Below are 20,474 nucleotides of genomic sequence, written 5' to 3' on the forward strand. Positions count from 1 at the left end.
GTGGCACAGACTTACGGGCACACACAGGCTGAGACTGCTTGCTTGATTAAAGAGCATTGATAGCAGAGGAAAGTTCAGATGCACTTTTCTTCAACACAGTGCTCCAGATGGGTTCTGATGAGGGTAATGCTAGTGTTTTTCCCCAAGTATACTGCAGATGTACAAAGCCCAGCTGCAGATATTCAGTTGTATTAAATGACGAGCAAAGCAGAGGCTGAAATGTTACAGCAAACTAAATAATGAAATAAAACTCATCATTCAAAAAACTTTTGTAGAAGAATTAAGGGTGCGGGGGAATCAAGCAGCAGCATCTTTCGCAAGTGCAGTTGAGATACTGTGAAACTTGAAAAGTAATCAGATCTTCCTGTGTATATTCATTTTATGAGTCAAGCTCTGTGTGTTGCAGACTGACTAGCAACTGTGTTGTTTGAGGCAGCAGTATTTCACAAATCATTAAATCATCCCCAAACACTTCCCACCTCCATCAAACGCTCTTAAATCTTCCTTCCTTCACAAAAAGCAAGATACTGGGTCAGCTCATTCACCCTAATTAGTGTTAAACATGGCATGTCGGTGTAACCAGACCACTCACACCTTGGGCAAGAATGCTTTCCTTAGGTCAAGCAGAACACACACCTAATAAAAAATTCTGAATCGCTAGTATGAATTAATAAGCAAGCCCTCTGTGCTTTTTGTACTTGGCAATTACAGTTTTGAGACACGACAGTGCAACTACAAATGCTCTGCTCCTTGACCTGCAGTCTCACGGTAGGACTGAGTTATCAGTGCCTCAGCCCAGTGCCTGGCTCTCTGATGGCCTGCGCTGGTGGTGGAATTTCGACCCCTCTGGAGTCGGTGGCAATACTCCACATGGGTTAGGATTTCACAAAGCATTTAATAAATGTTTACCTTCAGCAGCTGTGAAATATGCTTGGCTGTATTTTACAACCATTTGTTATGTGCATTAATACAAATGTACAATAGACTCATGAAATATTAAATATATGCAAGATTTCAACAGCCTGCACTTATCATGATGCAGCCTGCCTTCCTAAACAAAAAGCACGTGACACTGAGGAACAGCATGAGTCCTGCTAGATATTAGACGAGTTTATCTCAACTGTGAGGAAAAATAATGCAATGGATAGGTTTTCTTGTCACTTTAAATGATTAAGGTTTTAGAAATGCCTGGAGAATTAACTGATAAAATAAGCCAATGTATTTCTGATATAAATATTCATCTGTCTTTATGCAGGTTTATATGTGTATAGAAAAATATCGTGGTTTTATTTTTCCTTTATCAAGCACCACTTTATAGAGTACCTTAAACACCACGCAGTTGTACATCACATACAGAACTATTTGACTGTTTTCTCAGGTTTTTACATTACCCTTAAGACACACCATAGTGCAAGGCAGAAGTGAGCAATAAGATCATGTAATAGTCTAAAACCTGTGGAAGTTAGAAACACTAAAAAGGAAATGCTAGAACAAAAAAAAAAAAAATGTTTGATAAGCTACTCAAATTCTTAGGAAAGAATTATATAGATTAAAATAGTGAACTTACTGATCGATGAAACTCTCATGAGCTTACAGAACTGTGGACTCTGTTCCTTTTCAGACTTCCTAGTACTTCTTTATTTAAGTTTTCCTCTAACTGGTGATTTCATTTGAAAATTATTTCGTAACAGCTTTTACAGGTTGCAGATTTTTGGCTTCTGTCACATACCTTACACTGCAAGTGCACAACGCCCCCACTGAAGTCAACTGTCATACCTTGGATTCTGACCTCCACAAATTTAATTCACTGCTGTCATTCCCTGCAGTCATAAACTATTCCTGTAAAGCTATCTCTCCTTCAGTGTGGAATTAAACCTTGCTCTCATAACAAGGATTGAAAACAACAACAAAGCTGTTGAAATGCTTTATTATTCCAACAACTGTGTATTCAAAACAGAACCCATAACAGATCGCAGAAACTGTGTTTCCACCAGTGATGTTGTTTTTAATCTTAGGAATGTGCTTTACCAAGGTGGTTGACTTTAATGCTTTTCTGTGTGGAAAATTTCCTCAGAATTTTATTCCCTTCTCCAACGCTGCTTTTTTCTCATTGATTATGTAGAGCGATCACTGTAGCATGGACATGATAGTGCAAAATTATCCAAGCTCCTTTACCAGTCAGCCTCAGAATCTAACTGCTAAGGAGAAGGTATTAAAGGGTCATTGGTCTGTAAGTAAAATACGCCGAACAGTTCTAACTGTGTTGATGGTACATTTGTAACATAGTCCAAAAAAGGCAAGATCATCAGTCATTCACATACTACGTGAACCTGAGATTTTATCAGATTATGACAATAGATAACAGAAAATAGTCTCTTCGAAGGTTCATTTAAGTTTTTCCAGGTTTGTGTTTGTAAGAGAGTGGGCTATTGAAGTCTAATTTTAATTTTATATACAAAAATATTTTTCTGCAGCAACTACAAAATATTTGTAAGACAGACCTGGAATACAGCGAAGGAAAGAGGTTTCAGAACAGTATCATCAGGGAGTTTTACTCCCTCTTTATACTATACGAATGGCCCAAAGGAATGACAGTATGCCTTTAGCTCAGTCAGCCTGCGGTTTTCCTTAGTGAACATGAAATCACCGGGTGGAGAAGAACTGGCACAGGAGACAGAACCCAAATTGCATCCACAGTCCAGAACGCAGTTCCAGATTTCTAGAGTGCTCCATTTATGCAATGAGAACAGAGAAAAAGGAATGAAACTGTTTCAATGTTATGGACCCCAAAAATTTAATTTTTATTTTTTTTGGTCCTCTCAGGTGAAATTGCACTGAACTCCCTGATGTGTTCCAAACTGAGTCTCAAATGTATCAAAACTGGCATAATACTTTTTACTGTTATTCCTCCTGTTCTCCTGAACTGGCTGGCTTTACATTTATCTTGTCCTGTGATACCTAAGTACAATAGTCGTGCTTGAAGCCTGTATGGTCCCGACAGAAGCCAGGGGGTGGAAGTGACAATTACATCTGTTGAGCAGCCTCCTCTGTAGCACAGAGTATGGATATGTGGACAGGACATATCTGTGCTTCGATACGGGCCGCATGCTATGGACCAGCCTGTTGTAACCACAGGGGAAAGACAGAAGGACATTCATTGTTCTGAGTTAATGCAGCGTTTTGATCTCTGAGATGAGTAACAGTTTTCCATATGGCAATAGGTAATCACAGAATTAGGAAGTCCTAATTCTGAGGCATCCCCGGAAAACACATGAGAGTGTGACAGACACCTGCATTTGAGATACTGTCATGCAGAAATACTTCTCTATCACATTCCACACAGTAATGAAAGCATGGTAAATATACACAAAACTTACATAGTCATGAAAGGCTTTTGCTTCACTTGAATGTTCACATGTTTCTCGTCTTTCTGGAGCTGCACAGTAGAGATCCCAAAATACACTGCAAATTAAGAAGTTAGAGATACGGTGAGAAAATCTTTGTAATACTCGCATAGATTTTATGCTGCACACCGCACATGCATGTTTATATATAGAAATAGACACATCACTTCCTTGCCAAGAGCTGAAAGCACTTACCTCTATGAAAGAGTTTAGCTTTGTAAAACATCTAGGAGGAATCGAGTCCTGTTATCTGATTCTCTGAGGCGAGCAGTGCCGTACTCGTTTAAAACCACCGTGGTATAAACCAAGAAGCTAATCTAACAAGGTTTAAGGGTATAAAGCTCTACATTTAACCTCATACCTCTGGCAACTGCTGCTATTTACGTCCACAAAGCCCTGGAAGGGACAGATACATACAGTAATAGCATGAAAAGGCATAGAACGGAAGAGAAAACTGAGGAGTTCTTCCAAGGTCCAATACTGTGCTTTAAACAAAAGTTCCTAGAAAAACAGGTGTAGGAATAAGAGTAGGAAATAGATGAATATCTTCTTTGATAGCTCTTGGGTTAGACGGAACGAAAGGAAATTACAATGCTCTGCCTTTTCACTCTCACCCCTGTTTGAATGGATTTATACATGAATGAGTCCTAACACAAAATTTCTAGAATTAAATTATGTGTATACTAGAACAATCCCGAGAATAAAGTTTGTTTAATATTGTTTCTTTACTGTTTAGTCCAGCATCACAATACAGAATTGTGGAAAATGTGAACACTGCTGCAGAAAATCAAAATTAAGGATAATGCAGACATCACAGGAACAAGAAACATGTTCTCTTTTTCAGGCTTCCATCAGGTAGCTAAAAGCATAAAGGTGAATGAAGAATATGCCACCTTCCTGACAGCTGCACAAATCACTTGGGATTTTGTGTTCAAATGGAACCACTTTTAAATTTGTAAAGTCTTGTACTCCTGGCAGCTGGACATATTCTCCATAATGTTTTATTCTTGCAAACACAGACATACCGGATACATTCGAGGCATGTGACAGTCTGTAAATACCATGGCTAAACAGCAGTGACTATGAACAGTCTTTTCTCCTTGGGAATTTTACACAAACAAATGTGTCTCTCTGCACACCGGTATATTTAAGCAAGTGGCATCATGCATGAAAAACTACAAGTAAATTTTGTGTCTACCCATATTCTGAGCTGAGAGAAACTGTGCAAATGCAGACTTTACAACACCAAGCCCGTGCTAACACACACTGCTTCTCCAAAAGGCTGGTGACTTGGGTTTGGCTAATCATTTTCATATGCTATTTCCGTGAATAGAAATGTGGGCTGAAGACTATGCATGTGGATGTGAGCTTCCTCAGTCACTGTATGTACATATTTCATGTCATTTATAAATATTATTTTCCTGAACGTAATTATTTAGGGTATGTATAATGCTTTTAAGTGCATGGTTTAGTAGAAGATAGTGAACAAAGAAACTCTGGCCAATTTTCTTTGAAGGATGCTGTCTTATCAGTCTACTATGCAGTATTTGTTTTCTTGTAACTAATATCTGTGTCTTTTCCCATACCTAATTTTCTGTTCTTTCATTTCTTTTATAAGAAAATGGTTCTTTTTCCTCATCTTCACATTCTTTTTACAATGATCACTTGAATTTCTTGCCTGCAGCTGCTGGAATTTGCAATCACTGTATTCTAAAAATCGGAAAGAAAATGGACACTTACCACCACCAGGAATGCAAGAATCCTGGGGGCTCCCCCAGTGTGATGTTTTTTTCCCATCTTATCTGAAATAAAACCATAAAAACACAGGTATTCACTTTTGTGATTATTGTGACTACAAAAAAACCTTACATAATATCAAGAAAAGGAAGAATAAGAATAAAATGTTTTGTATCTACGAAAGGCTTTATTATCATCAATCTGAATGTCTGTGTTATGTACTTTATTATAAATACTACTTTAGCTCATGCCTCTTATTTTAGGAAAGCGTATTTTAGCATTTATTTTGTAGAGATTCTGAATATAGCTTTATTAAGGATGTATTTTGTATCACTCCACCACTGAGACGTGCATTTTCTAAGCTCAAGAATGCATGAACAACAACAACAAAGAAAAGTTAAAAAAAAAAAAATCCCCCTAAAACTATCTATAAGATCTTCCAGTTTGTAGAAGGAAAAACAGAAGATACAGAACTAGTGTTACCAATTCAGCAGGTGGCAGTCTTCCCTCCATATCCAAAGCTAGCCAATGCTTCAGGATCATCAAGGACTGCTTTACTGCTAGAGGTAGCATGACAAATACCACTAACAACCAAGCTACAACCTGTTCTCCCACCATCCAGTGAAAGTGTAAAGCTGGCTTGGCTTGGTTTGTCTGCACTGGCAAATGCTCTTGAATAGAAAAATACTGTCTGTGAGCTCTTTCCCACCTAAGAAATCTGGCTTACTTCAAACATATATATATTTTTTTTTTTTCCCCAAAGAAATGCAATTTAGTAATTTTTACACCCTCAACTTCACACTTTTATTGTTACCAGCTAACTCGTCAGACAACACAACACACCGTGAGAGCGCTGTGCTCTACCTTAGCTATTATCACACAATCATTTTATTAGTGCCATAGTGACTGGTTTGTCCTTAGCTACAAAACTAAATAGTCTGGACTATAAAAAAGCCAGTTTAATTGCTTACGGAGCTCTGTTGCAAATAACTGAAGATCTCTAGAAGTTCACATGACACTTTATGGGAGGGAGGCAGTCTCATGCTTAAACTGGGTGGAAACCAGGGCGTTACATACGCTCCAAATTCCTCCAGTTACAACTACACATAGCACTATTTCCTGTCCAATTCTGTAAAAAGATCATTGTTTAAACATAAGCCATGTTCTGCTCTACAGGCAGAAGTAATGGCTGACAAAAGAAGGATTATTCTAACGAAATGCTTCAACATCTTTAACACGAAAGGTATTTAACGATGTATATGAAGGTACATTAAAAGCTTCCTAGAAAAGGTAGACATAGCATGTTCATACTGCAAGAGACAGTAGCGAAGCTGGGATTTTTCAACACGGAATAAAACTTTCTCAATTCCAACTTGACTGCCACCCCCAGTTGTTAAAAAATTTAAACAAGTATGTTTTGTCAATAGCTGGCAGGAGTAGAATGCACAGTTCATAAAAATTATATAAATACTTAAAACTATCAAAAATTATCTTAAAATTATCTTAGAAAGGTAAGCTCCAGGTATTATCACTTCTTTTGGTAAAGCTGGCAGAATGAAGCAGGGGCATGGCACTTAACCCCCACCCACCCACCCATCATCACCACTTCAACCATCATCATCATCACTTAATAGCACTTAATCTATAAAAAGCACTTTTCAAACTATGAAACCCTTGCCTAAACTGTGCCAGGTAAAAATGTTAATAAAAATGAAAAATGTATACAAAAGAGAAAACCAGTAACAAAGTTTTAAAAAGGATTCAAATGCACTCCTCAGCGCCATGACTGCTCTTCACACGCATTTGGCATGGCTTAGAAGGACTTGTGCTAATCACCAGGGATGTGCTGTACTTACGAGAAGTTTTGAAAGTAACAGGATGGAGAGATGCAACATGTAGTCAAAGCTATTTTTTTTTAGTGGAGTTGAAAAACCATTCAGTTAAGAGTAAAACTGTTATCTGTGCAGAAGGACCTCACTGTGTCTAAGTAACATTCATTGACACAGGGCTTGAGGAAATTGCCTGACCCACAAGTCTTATGCTGGTCCTTTTTAGTAAGACAGTTCATAAATTTATTCAAAGAAGGAACCTGAATGACAGGGGGAAGTTTTTGATTTGTTTTGCTTTCAAAAAGTACACACCTCTGTCTGACATTGAAAACGTTTGTCAGATCACACAGACAGGAAAAGAATTATAATTTAAAAAAACAAAAAAAAACAAAAACAAACAAACAAACAAAAAAAACTTGTTGTCAGCTTTATCAATAACTAGCTCATAACTAGTGATCAATCAGCTGCAAAATGCCTACTTTCCTGGTCTAGCTAAGCTAGCGGAATTACTCCTACAAGGCCAGAACCTAGCTTTGAGGACAGAAAATACAGGGGTAAGGATCAGCTCTACAAGAAAATTCAGCAGCTCCAACACTGAAGGAAAGATTCTGGAGCAGAACAGTTTATATTGTTCTCTAAAAAACTGTGTATCCCATCTGAACAGTTCTATTCTACCCTCATAAGAAAATGACACTGTTTGCATAGCAGTGGTAGTCCCTTGTCATTTTGCTAATTGTACAATGACTACATGTTTCAGGATGAAACAGCTATTAAATTATTTCCATCCAGTACTTCATGTCGTGTCTCCTCAAAGGAAGTCCATTTGCAGACTAGGAGACGAGTGTGATAGCTAACAAAATGAAGATGTCTCTTTTACCCAGACACCCAGGAAAAGGCTAGCTGATCTGGAGGTCCAAAATTTTAGAGATGAAGGCAACAGAGTTTTGAAGGCTGTCCTCAGGAGGGACCACAAGGACAATGGAAAGCACTCTTCACCTTGTAAACAAGAAGGATAAGCCGAGCACTTCTAGATTTTACTGACTCATGAATCAGTTCTACACAAAACATTACAAAAATGAAGACGTGCTTAAGACAACCTTCTCTAAGTTACGTAATATCAGTGATTTCATGGTATCCAATTTAAATTTTACTTCTCTCAATTTAATGCCATTACTCTTAGCCACATTCCCTGGTAAACCTTTACGTTAAGGGATGTTAATCTTTGCCATTTATACTCTTTAGTTGTCACTGACAGCTGTACGGCTCTGATAATCTATATACGCTTATTTCTTTTTCACCCCAATGCACTGGCTTAGAGCTACTTTGAACTAAGTGGACTTTAAAGAGATCCACCCAAATTACTCAGGGGGGTGCAGACTGCCAGCGTAGAGAAGGCATTGAGCCCCAACAGCCTTGCTTTCTAAGAAGTGGCCAAGCCGACACAAATTTCCTCCTACACCACCTGGGTATCTCCTCCACCTCGCTCAACCACAGCAGGGCAGTTGCTTCTCAAAAGCCATGAGTCAGAAAAACACAAAGACACATGGAAGATTTGCTAAAAGACTTCTTTGCACTTCCCAACTGCTGCTTTGTCATTTTCATCCCGTGTGCCAACAATCCATCTCTAACAACAGCTGACTCACGAGGGGCACAGAGCTATTACATTGTGGTTTGCAGCCCAGGACTGAGTGGGCGTTACAACGTAGAGGCCTGTCTGCTCCACAATCAACTATCATTTCTTTCCTGCTGCTTTTGCCACTTGCCATTTAAAATCATTTTCTCCAAGCTGGATTAGTGTACAGTTTTCTCAGTCTGACCCTCATTGTACTGCTTTCATCCCCAATACCATCTTTTCCCGGTTTCCCGTAACAGCGATAATTGCATTTGGTTCCAACATACAGCCATTTACAAATACTGTTAGCACAGTCTTTACCTTTCCGCACTGCTAACAAACAAGGTAAATAAACTCACAGCTTTGTGTGAAATTTAACAGACACCTCGTATCAATTCAATACACTATTATTCGTCTCTGCCCCATCTTTTGGCTGATTTTCGGCATCACTCTGAATTTGAAAGATTTGATACATTCTCTTATTACATTTGTTCAGATCTGAGAGTTTCTCTATAATCCAAGATTGAATTACTTTTAAAAGCTAAATTTCAAGACACTGTATTGAATGTTTTCCTGAAATCCAAATGTCATACCAGTTATACTCCTGCCAACTGCTCATTTTGCACATACATCATAAAACAAAATGAGCAAAATGAATCTTGCACAGTGTATTATTTACAAATGACAGCTGTTTGGGGAAAGCCAAGATGATAGTCTCCATTATTTTCTCTCTTGTTTTTTCATTGCTTTACTAAGGAGAAAAAACAATTGTCAAAACCATGTTTTAATATAAACATAACCTGAAACTACCACAATTCTATCGCTTTTGCTTCTCTCTGTTATGTGAATTTTCTATAACCACCACAAACAGCCTTCGTCTCTTCCATCTCCAAAATGTCATCACTAGCATGTTAATTCTATTAGCTTTCAGAAGAGCACCAGTTGAAGCAGCAGATTTTCCTGCTACAACATGTTGCCTGTTTTTCTCACTTCTGCTCACTATCCAACTATCATTATCTTAAATGTTCTCATCAAAGAAAGATTAAAAACAATAAACCCCAAAGACCTCAGTACGTTTGGCATACAGGTATTCTTGTATCCCAGCATAAATGTAAAATACTAAGGAGATACAATTTACTTCAATCTTCTACAGGTATATATATGTCTTTAAAGGACTGTGAAAAAGACTAGCTATTGTCTAATGGTAAAAAATGCATTAGCATTCAAGAGCATTTAAGCAAGAGCACCTGAACAGTTATAGTCATAATTAGTTCACCAGATGAAAAGAAGCGAAATAATTAGAAGCATGGTAGGAATACATAGCGAGATCAGTATAAAATACCTGACTGCTGTACGTTTAGAAAGGGTCCATCATTCACAATTGGAGATACCAACAGTAAGTTTGAATATCATCAAGAAGGAACATTATCGATGCACATTCAAACATGCACGTTTATTACAGAAAATAGACAAATATTTCTTCATTGTAGCACCAAATCAGACAACAGGGCTAACAAATCACAGCAAAAATAATTATGCAAAGGCATGCAAAATGACATGGCAAACTGGCTTTTGCAAAATCAGAAGGCTATGCTGATCAATGTAAACAGATATGCAAGATTGTCACCGTTTTTTCTAATCCAACACAGATTTATTTCACTTGCACACATTGTAACCTTGTGCAAGGAAAAAAAAGACAGGGCAAACATACCTCTGATAAAAACGTCTGCGCTGATTTCTGTGCTCCTACATGGAGCAGATACTCATATACGTACAGCGCTAATCTGAAAAACAAACAAAAAAAAGACAGTATTTAGTATAATGCATTTGTTTGCTCCCCATTTTTGGAACACATAATTTCAGAGGTTTGACTTGCACACTATTTCCTTTCAGAAACCACTATGTACTGAACATGACAAATCTATTATCTATACCAGAACTTTTAAACTAGACCTGTAGGTCAATCTGAGCAGAGTTGTTTAAATAGTAGTTAATTAAATATTATTAAAACCCCAAATTACTTAATGTCAACATTTTTAATGATATTTGGACATGTGCCCAGTTAGCTAACAATTGACCTACTGCTGCCTGTATTTGCCCACAATACACCATGCTCATTGTAAATACAATATATTCATACAGCAACACTGACTACTTTCCAGGTCAACACTTCTACACGTGGAACGTGTCAGGCTGTTAAGCACGTTTGAACGACAGCCTGTGTTTACACAAAGAACATGCAAACTTCGGGCTGCATCAGAAAAAGCCACCTCAGAAGCTGCATCTCCATTGTAGTACAACCACATCTCCCAGGTAAACAAATTTTTTGGTTTATTCCAACTTGAGCATCTGATGAGGTCTGACGACAACAGAGCTACAAATTAGCGTCACAGTTGGAGAAGGAGCTTCACAAAAAGTGAATTTCAGCAGCCAGGTGCATCTCAAGCTAAATCAAACCAATCTGCCTATCAAACCAATCTGCCTACGGATCTCATTGCAGAAAGAGGGCTCATGCCTGCTAGACCTTGGGCTGAGAAGGCCTCTTTGAAAACCCAAGGATGGGTGAGCAGTAAGAACAAACATTTCCTGTTAAGATAGGCTAGATTTGAATTAGAAAGTAAAGAAGTAACACTTTCTAATTCTTCAGCTGACTCTCTGGAGAGGCTCCTGTCTGCCTGTATGTTTAAAATCTTTCAAAATGAAATCTCGTTTGAAAGTATGATTTAGTAACGATGCGTAGAAATTGTCTATAAAACATTTCAGTCCAAGAGAAGAAGTATTCAAACTGCATTCCTTTTAAAATTGCTAGCTGAACTGTTTTCAAGAAGTAAAATATATTTGTGCGTACTTCATTATAACACTGCCATTCTTATTTGGAACATTTTAATATTTGTACTCAGAAATAGGTAGTTTAGCTAAACAAAGCAGAGAGGCAGAGAACGTCTACTTCCTTGATACTGTTCAAAACGTCATGCAATATTAGACAACTGTCATCATGGCACTGACAGAGTAGTAATTATTGCTCTAAGCTATAAAGTGTGAAATTTTAAAATCTATGGGTGGCATTCCTTAAAAGTTGCTTTCATTAGGTGTTTGTATTTTGTACATGCAATACTCCCCACAACCTTACTCTCCAACATCGAAAGCAAGACTGTACTTTTTTCCTATAACCAATAAAAAGTGCCTTTTTGAATATTCAAGTGTGCGATTGCTGGTAGTTTGAACCTTGAGAGTTGCTGTATACACTCTTTAACTCCAGCATTTTACAAAACATTCATTTATTGCGTTGTCATGCGCTGTGTGAAGAGCTGTGCGTCTCGGAGTGCTACGCGGGCCGGGCTGCTCCAGCGGCCATCTGCCCCTCGTGGGCACCACACTGAGACCTTCACCCACGCTTTAGCCTCCTGCCCCAAAAGCACAGCTGCATCTCTCTCAAACCAACAAACAAAAAAAGCCACTTTTCGTGGAGTTAATTCTCTACAGTTCAGCAGTCCAAAGACCACCATGTGCCAAAAGCGTTCGCAAACATGGCGCATGGCAGCCGAAGGGACAGCGTGGTGCTCCAGCACCAGGCCTCACATCGCCTGCCACAGGCCTCTGAGCGGGCTGATGAAGTCCAAGAGGCATTAACGCAAGGAGAAAGGCAACCCTACGTCTTTGTGATGAAAATAGGGAATGTGCTAATGAAGCATGATTAAAATCCGGCCGTAAGCTAACCCCCCACAGCAAGCAGGGGGCAGCCCCGGCCTGGCACGGTGAGCACGGAGCCAGGACCGCAACCCACACAGCACCCAGAGGGGCGCCCACTGGAGCTAAACCACTTGTCCACCCCCAGCTACTACGCTGTCGGGAAGTCTCTACAGAAGTTCACAGCATTATAGTTCCCTTCAGAAGCAAGCGCCTTTACCACAGAGATCAAAAGAAAGATACCAGTGTTTTACAGCGTTAGTTGCAGCAAGAGGATCAGTGACTACTGGTGCTCTCAGGACAGAAAACAAAGAAATCAAAAGGGTGCAACAGCATAATGAGGAGAGAATTAGTGGGTATAGTGACGTTAACTACCACATAAGAAATACAAGAAGACAAAAATGGCTATAGTCCAAGTGTGTAAAATTAATGAACAAGTGTTTCACGTCTCAGCAGAAGACTAAGAAAGTAACAGCACGGGGGTCTTCACCACCAAAGGACTTGGGCTTGAAGCGGCATTTTAAAAGACAACCTTTACTTGGTAAACTGGTGTGAGAAACCATGTAAAAGCAGCAAGCAGGCATATGTTAAAGTTTCACATTTGCATACTTGTTGACATTCTACGAGTAATGTGAGGAAAAAATATTTCTAATTAGTTCACGACAATGCTGAAATAATTCTTGCTGAAGACACATCACATGCCAGAGTTCCCCCCCCCTCCCTGCCAAGACAACTAGATAACACACTCATCTATGGCCTGATCATACATTTGCTTCATTTAAAATAAATTAATTAAAAGTTCTTTCTGGTTCTTGTTGCTACAGTGATGCACTTTGGTAAGCTGGTGTGTTTTCTCTGAAGTCTCTGCTCTAATTTGACAAATCATTCATATATTTTACAAGAGAAATATCAACCGCATTCCAAAGCGAAGAACCATTTAAGGGGTCCTAGTCAATCAGCTTTCATCAGAATATTACCAAGAAATAAACAATAATCGCTCCAAGTGTGCTCTGGAAATTACTTGTTATATGTCAAGGTGGAAATATGCAATTAACTTAAGGAGAAGTTGCAACGAAAGCATTATAGCAGTATGTTCATTGATTAAAATCAGCCAGTAAACTCCCCCTGATTTCAAGTCAAAAGATTACGACAACACCTAGCTTCCCATAAAAGGCAGCAAAAGCTTGAAGGCACCATGAAGATATTCACCTTGTCTATCTTTGGCATCAGATCTCGATGCTCTGAGTCACACTCCTTCCACCGCCCCAGCAAGATTCACTGACGGTTTGTAGGCTACTAATCTAGCTGTTCAGATGAACACACGCCAGTTGCCTACAGAAAATACTGTGAGTAGTAAGCATGGTCTACCTGCATGCCCCCATTATCTGTCTGGTAAACACCTGAACAATACATGCAAAAAAGAGAAAGCTGAACCTTTGGTGAGATTGCAATGACAACATCTAGTAAAATCCACCAGCATGGAGGCTGTACCAAAGGGCTAGAGTTATTATCAAGAAGTTTTGCAGGGAATAATAATAATATATATATATAAAGTAGTATCTTGGTCTAGTTCCACGAGAAGATGCATACCAAGAAAGTTTCTGTCTCTCAGTCTAGGACTGAACTTCAAGCTCCAAGTTTGGCTTGCAGTTATTTCTAAGGAGACAACAAAGGGCAGAGGGCCACATTTTTCGATGAAGTTCAAAAGCTGGGCTTAGAAGAATAAGGAACTGCAATAAATTAACTTCTACTTTCTCTTGTAAGCTGCCCAATAAACCTGCCAGACACAGGCAACTATTGCACATAGTTTCATGAAGTTAAGAAAAAAGTGTTGTTACTTTCATTGTTTTATTAGCCACATGTCATAACTAAAATACATGTTTTTTAATTGAGGGTACAGTTCTGTATAACCATTATCTAGAAAGTTATAAACTCAATGTGGCAGAGCAAAAGGCTCCAGTTCCCCCAAAACTGGCAGTGTGTCAAAGCACGGTTCAAGGTGCCTCCTGCAGCAGCTATGGTAGGCTTACAACACTGTGCTAAGCAACCGGTGCCCCTTTTTCATAAAATTTATGATGGTGAAGTAGTGCACATCACAGAAATGTCCAGATATTAGCACCTTGTCTGCCAGCAACAGCCATTACGCTGTCACTATCTAGTTCTGGACGTAAAAAACAAAAAATAAAAAGTATCTGCAGTTGGATCTGAGCATCGCAAAAAAGAAATCTAGCATTTCTGGATTCCTAACAGATTTAATTCTTTTAAACTAACTACATATGGAGAGTCCATCATGTGACATACCATCCATAAAGTTTTTATTTTTTAAACAGTAATTAAAAACAGAAAGAAAACCAGTAAATCTATATCCATACATAATTTTTTAGCTTGCATGAAGCAGCTGGGCAACATTTAAAACTAGTTCCATAGAAGAGATCTTAAAAGCTCCCCTCAGTGTTTCAGGAGACTTGCAATACTCCAAAATCACTACTCTGACCTACAGAGAGAAGCAGTGCTTTATTTATTTATTTTTGTATTTTTTTCCTTTTGTTTCGTAAAGGTATATAGGCTCCATTTCAAATCTGGAGTCTCCTAGGAATTTCACTGATGTTAATACTCATGGTATAAAACTCAGCCTCTGAAATAACAGACAGTAACAATAAATCTATCTTTTAAATATAATAAGTAAAAACATCACAAATGTGTGGTTTCTTGAATGAATTTTCTTGAATGCACCACTTCAGTAGTTTTAAAACTGCTCTGCAGCTCTTGGTGGACAGCCCTTTTTGGTCAGTTTCAGCTGAAAATGGCAAAGAAGTTTTGTTAAGAAGTTTCATGTTTTCAAGACACACCTGCCATGGTCAAATCTACCATTCTCCTCTGTTTGATCATACTGACAATCATTTTCACACATGCACACTTGTGATATATATTTAAATATATATGTGTGTGTGTATCATTGTATGATTTATATATTTTTTAATATACTTTCCTGCAGCATCAAACCTGAGCCATGCCCAAGAACAAACTCATGCTTTCCCATTTGCTTAAGCAGGTCCAGTGGTGACAGCCGTGGCGTTACAGCCATGTACCCGTACGCGCACCACCTGAGTGCATTTCCTCTCCCGGGCGTGCTGCTTCACCTACGCACGAGCTACATTTCTGTTTGCTTAGCTCGAGGCTCACAGACTGCTCTTTTCAGGAGCCTCCAGTCACACCAGTCTGCGGTTTCTCTCCAGCTCGGGACACAAGCTGCGTCAATGCCAGCGCTCTCTGTCCTATTGACAATGTGATCGGTTTTCTTACAAACACCTGGGTATTAGAACACAAACACCGGTCTGAGGAAACAGCGCGTCCCAAAGGCGGTATCAAATGTTTGAGTACGTGCACTCCCCTCTTCAGGGAGCTCCTACCACAAGCCTGCAAACACGGGCAGCGCAGAAGTGCTTGTACTCGACATTATTCATAGCCACTTACTTCGTCCTTTCTCTGCAGACAGCAGCAGATGTTTTCCCTGCACGTGTCTATCCGGGGCTTACATGTGTGCCCAGTGCTACAACAAACAGTGTCCTCATGCCTTCCACTAGGCTGATGGCGCTTACGGAATAAGCTGATGCTCCTCTTCATTTACTGCAGCTTTACAAAGAGGGAAAAAGCCTTCTCCTACCCTTGCTCTGGGAAAGGGCTCTCACTTCTCGTCACTCTTCTACTCACGGCTTGAAGATACCCTGGAAATCTGTCTCGTTAACTCCGGGCACACCCTCCTTGATTGCATATACTGCTTCAAGTGTTAAAAGCAGTTATAACACTAAGTGCCCTTTTACTCGAGGAGTATCAGAATTAATCTTGTGGGGTGTTTTTTTTTTTTTTTTCCAGTTTACCTATACACTTAAAATGCACAAATTTTGTGAGATAATTTCAGGTTTTGTTACCTAATCTCCCATAGATTTCAAGTGCTAGCGTAATTGTGCCAGCATAATGTGCCTCCAGCAACACATTAACTTGTACAGCAGCATGCAACTGAATATTGAATAGATACATAGTATTCATCGATCTTTTGAAAATAAACTGAGATAATATGCTGTGGTGATGTCTGTAGTCTCTCCCACAAGCATTTAATTGCATAGGTTTACATATTCTCATCTGCTAGGGATCTCCTGGTTTGTGCCAAGACATCACACTGCACACTGCTCCACGTGTTACTCTCATTTGGCTCTAGTTGAGCTTGGAACTCGTTTTGTCTCAGGTCTCAGCTTGTGGAAATTACTACAGATCCAGAATATCGCAGCAGTTGAAGTCTTCTGCAGACTTCATCCCGAATAAGATAATTTTCATTGATCCTCAGATTCCAAATGCTTCATAAAAAGACAGATTTCCTTGATGACCTGCCAGGTTTCAAATAAAAAACTTTGTTCTTTTTGCACCTGTTTCTTGCACACAGACTTCTCAAGAGGCTTTCCTGTAGAATTTCAGTTTTCCTGGTCTATGTTTAAGAGAGAAGCAAGGCTCACACACCTGAAAATTTGTCTACTTTTTTTTCCGGCTATATTTGCTAGTGTAACAAAGTAATATGCGTTCCTTATAACCAAGTTCTCTTGGTCCATTAGAGCTACAGCCGTTCCCGCAGTATAGCTACACAAAAATTGTTAAACACCTCAAATGCATCAACAGCTGCAATCACCAGAAATAAGATGACCTTTGCTTTCATTTGCAAATGGCAAATGCAAATGAAGAGTGAAACATGCTGAAACTAATTGACTTTGTGTTTTCAGAGTTTCTTACGAAGCTTTACAGTGTTGTGTTCCTTCAGTTCGCTCTCTCGCCTCTACCAGACTACGATGGCAGAATCACAGAATATCCTGAGTTGAAAGGGACCCACAAGGATCATCCGGCCCAACAGGCAGCCTCCTCTTCTCACTGCTGCCTGGTTTCTCCTCCCCTCCCCAGCTAAGGGTTTGAAATTTAACCCAGAAAAAAAAAAAAAAAAAAAAAAAAAGGTTTCTGCTTGACTAGTGAGCAGGGCCAGCCTCCAAGGGCTGAGAGGCAGAGCAAGAAGCCTTGAGGGCCCATTTTGGCAGGCTGGGAGCTGCTGGCAGAGCTCTGCCCACGTCTCCTGTTCCTCCTCGTGGCCAGACCCTCAGACTCGCCATTGCACGAGAACACGTGTGTTTTTGTAGAAATGTCTACAGAGAGCTCCTCGGGCAATCGTTCTGCCTGTATCCGCGTTCCTGTTGAACTATACAAACTATTCAGCCTAACTGTAAAATCTGGTAAATGACAGCTGAAAAAAATGTTAAATGGCAAAAGATGTTATAATGTAACAGGAGAATTCAACACCTCCATAGGTACATGAGGTTCCACCTCTTCCTGATAATAAAGGTGCTAACCTTGGTCTTCCCTGATGCTTTCAAATGCGATAGTAACAGGTTTTAACACGGTATTTTTTTCCCCTGGTATGTAATTTACTATAGTTAAAGAGTTTAGTTTAATGCAATCCGTCCTGTCCTAGCAGTAAGCAGAGCTAAAAGCATGGAAATATCCTAAGGAGAGTCACTGACAGAGAGTAAAGCACAAACACAGTCCTTAGAAATGTGGACTTTAAAGCTATACATTTACCACAGGATTACCAGTAGGTGGTACCCAGCCAAGCAGCTAGCACACGGCATTTCTTTGTAGACTTAAACCACTTGTTACGTATGACAAAAGGTCGCTTTAAAATCCTGTAGCAGCAGCAGCCCAGGCTGACACTGATCCATGGCAGTGCAAACAACGCCGGGTTTCACTGCTCACTGCTGGACGCTTGTCACACACCACACTGAAAGGAAAAATTAATTTGCACAGCGTGTCCGTGCCTTACATGTTTTAACATCGTGCACGAAGAAAAGATAGACTGGTGTTTACACACCAGAAGAACATGCCAGGTTTTTATTTTTTTTTTTTTCTGTGTGTGTGTTTTTTTTCCCCTCTCTTTGAGCATCTCAAAGAGATCATTGCCCGAACCCCCAAGCAGCACAGTTCTCAAACTGTGTGAAGTCACAGATAATTAGTTTTATAAAGGTGGTGCTGTTCTCTCCCATCCACTGTGCACTACAGTCTTGCTTTTCAGTCTGTCTAAAACAAATGCCTTACGTGTGGTGGCTGACAAAGGGCTCTGACGTGCTCCCTTTAAAGTTTCACAAACTGGAATATCAGAACAGGAAGGTGTCAGGGTCAGTGTCCGATGGGTGCAAACCGAGGCAGCTCCTCGGAAAGCCCCTGAGCTGATCCTGCCTGACCTTCTGGCACACGCGTATGGTGACCAATAAGTAAGATCTGAAGAGTTGAGGAATATTTTCTGAATTTCATCCTCGAGTTTCCTTCTGGAACCAAAGAGCAAAAGACTGACTGCTGCTAGTGCTCCTGGCTGGCAGATTACCTCAATGGCAAGCTGAAGTAAAGGACGTGCCCACAGGAGAATAACAGGAGACTTCCAGGAGCCGCAGACAATCAAGAAATGGAGAATTAGTCTCAAAAGGGACGGGGTGAAAAAAATTTAGAAGCAAGCAAGGAGTCACCTCATGAATCTCAGGGGAATCAGATGGGATGAGAAAATCGTAGATAGATATTCAGGGAAATTCATCCTCAAAGTAATGGTGGAGAGTAATTTGTAAGGATGATTGTGAAATGACGGCATTTCACTTCTGAAGTCTGAAAGCATCAGAGTGCAGCTAGCAGACCTTAGAAGTCAAGCAAATTCAGGGAACTGGTGGAAAGAGTTTTACAAAAATAGATATATTGAAGGAAAAAAAAGTGCAAGACAAATATTAGGTGATTCAGGATATATTAAAAAAAAAATCAATGGCAAATATCATCGAAAGAAAGGTAAGAAATAATACAAGGTTACTATGGCTGCATCAGAATTTCCTCAGTGATCCAAGAAAAAGATGCAGAAAAAAAATAAATTCAAATACAGGCAGGTGCATACTAATAGTAAGGAACACAAGCATGTAGTGACGAAAGCAGAAAGGCAGAAGTGCAAAACAAGTTTCAGTTACCAAGGATGTTATTATGGCAGCAAGAACAATCCTCACACTGAAGAACTGGAGTTCTGCTATTAAACGTGAGAAAAAGTGCAAGGAAAAGATAATGTAGGGAAGTCTGTACTCTCAGTAACTGCTTTTTCCTACCTCTGCAAAGTAACAAAAGAAAGCAGAACTACATAAATACAGCAACAGAAATACACTCAGTAGGATGCAACAACAGGCTAGAGGACACCTTAGCAAGACAGATGACTTGTAGGTGCGAGGACTGAATGATGCTCCCTCACCAGTACTAAGAAAGGAACCAAAACATTTTCTCAACTTGGAAGAACTGAAGGAAGCCCCTACATAAAGAAAGCATCCCGGGGCTGTTCCGAGTGCATCCACAACCCGGTGCCCAAGGTCCAGCAGCTGCGAGGCCTCCTCTTGGTGCTACACCTCCTTCGGTGGCTGGGCACTGGGGGAGGCTGCAACCCGTCTGCTGGTACCAGGTGCTGTCAATTTGGGCACCAGCAGGGAGACAGCAGAGCTAGAGCTCTGCAAAAGCTGGAGCCTGTATCTCCGAGCACTGATGGGCGTATGGCGTTAGTTTCACCTCCCTAAACTTTGGGGCCTGGTAAGATGCCAACTGGACATCAACCATAAAGCTCCCCTTCCCAAATGAACAGCTGCCACGCTGAGTCCTGGGAGGAGCGATCACCCCTTGGCGCTGAGTCTGCTCTTCACGTGGGGCAAGAAGTCCTGCACTGGGGACAGAGGTGGAAAAACTTCTCTAAAAGTGAAAAACAAACAACAAAATAAAAACAGCCAAGCAGAAGCGCACATACAGAAAAACTCTCAGCACACCACCATCGATCCTGCAAAACCTCATGTGCAGCAGCAGTCCTTGAGCCGCTGCCATCCCCACCCGTGGGTCAATGACACTCGGTTTGGTACGGCCAGCCCCGTCACACCTGTCTGCTCAATTCTCACTCATCTGGCTAACCTGCTACAAGGCTTGCACCACTTGCCTGCAGTTCCTCTGGGCTGACAGAGACGTGCTGAACAGACAGCGGGAGACATCCTCTTGCTGCTCCCCAGACTGGACGCTGGCCATAAAGGATTAGCCACGGCCCCCCAGCTCACCCAACACCTCCACCTGGCTACCACTCCAGACAAGCTCGAGCACCCAGCCGAGCTTCAAGGTTTC

The 20,474-nt window shown here is 40.3% G+C and overlaps 1 protein-coding gene across 4 annotated transcripts in view; it reads right to left on the reverse strand.

Moving 5' to 3' along the window:
* SSBP2 (single stranded DNA binding protein 2) overlaps positions 1–20,474 on the reverse strand; it is a 176,725-nt gene that overhangs the window by 128,150 nt on the left and 28,101 nt on the right. For all 4 annotated transcript variants that reach the window (XM_032205957.1, XM_032205956.1, XM_032205955.1 and 1 more), the window contains exons 2-4: positions 10,294–10,366; positions 5,145–5,206; positions 3,378–3,462 (exon numbers count right to left, since the gene is read on the reverse strand). In XM_032205957.1, coding sequence (XP_032061848.1) covers positions 3,378–3,462; positions 5,145–5,206; positions 10,294–10,366 — 220 coding nt within the window. The remainder of the gene's footprint in view (positions 1–3,377; positions 3,463–5,144; positions 5,207–10,293; positions 10,367–20,474) is intronic.

Source organism: Aythya fuligula, chromosome Z (genome assembly GCF_009819795.1).
Source record: "Aythya fuligula isolate bAytFul2 chromosome Z, bAytFul2.pri, whole genome shotgun sequence".
In the NCBI taxonomy this organism is placed as follows: domain Eukaryota; kingdom Metazoa; phylum Chordata; class Aves; order Anseriformes; family Anatidae; genus Aythya; species Aythya fuligula.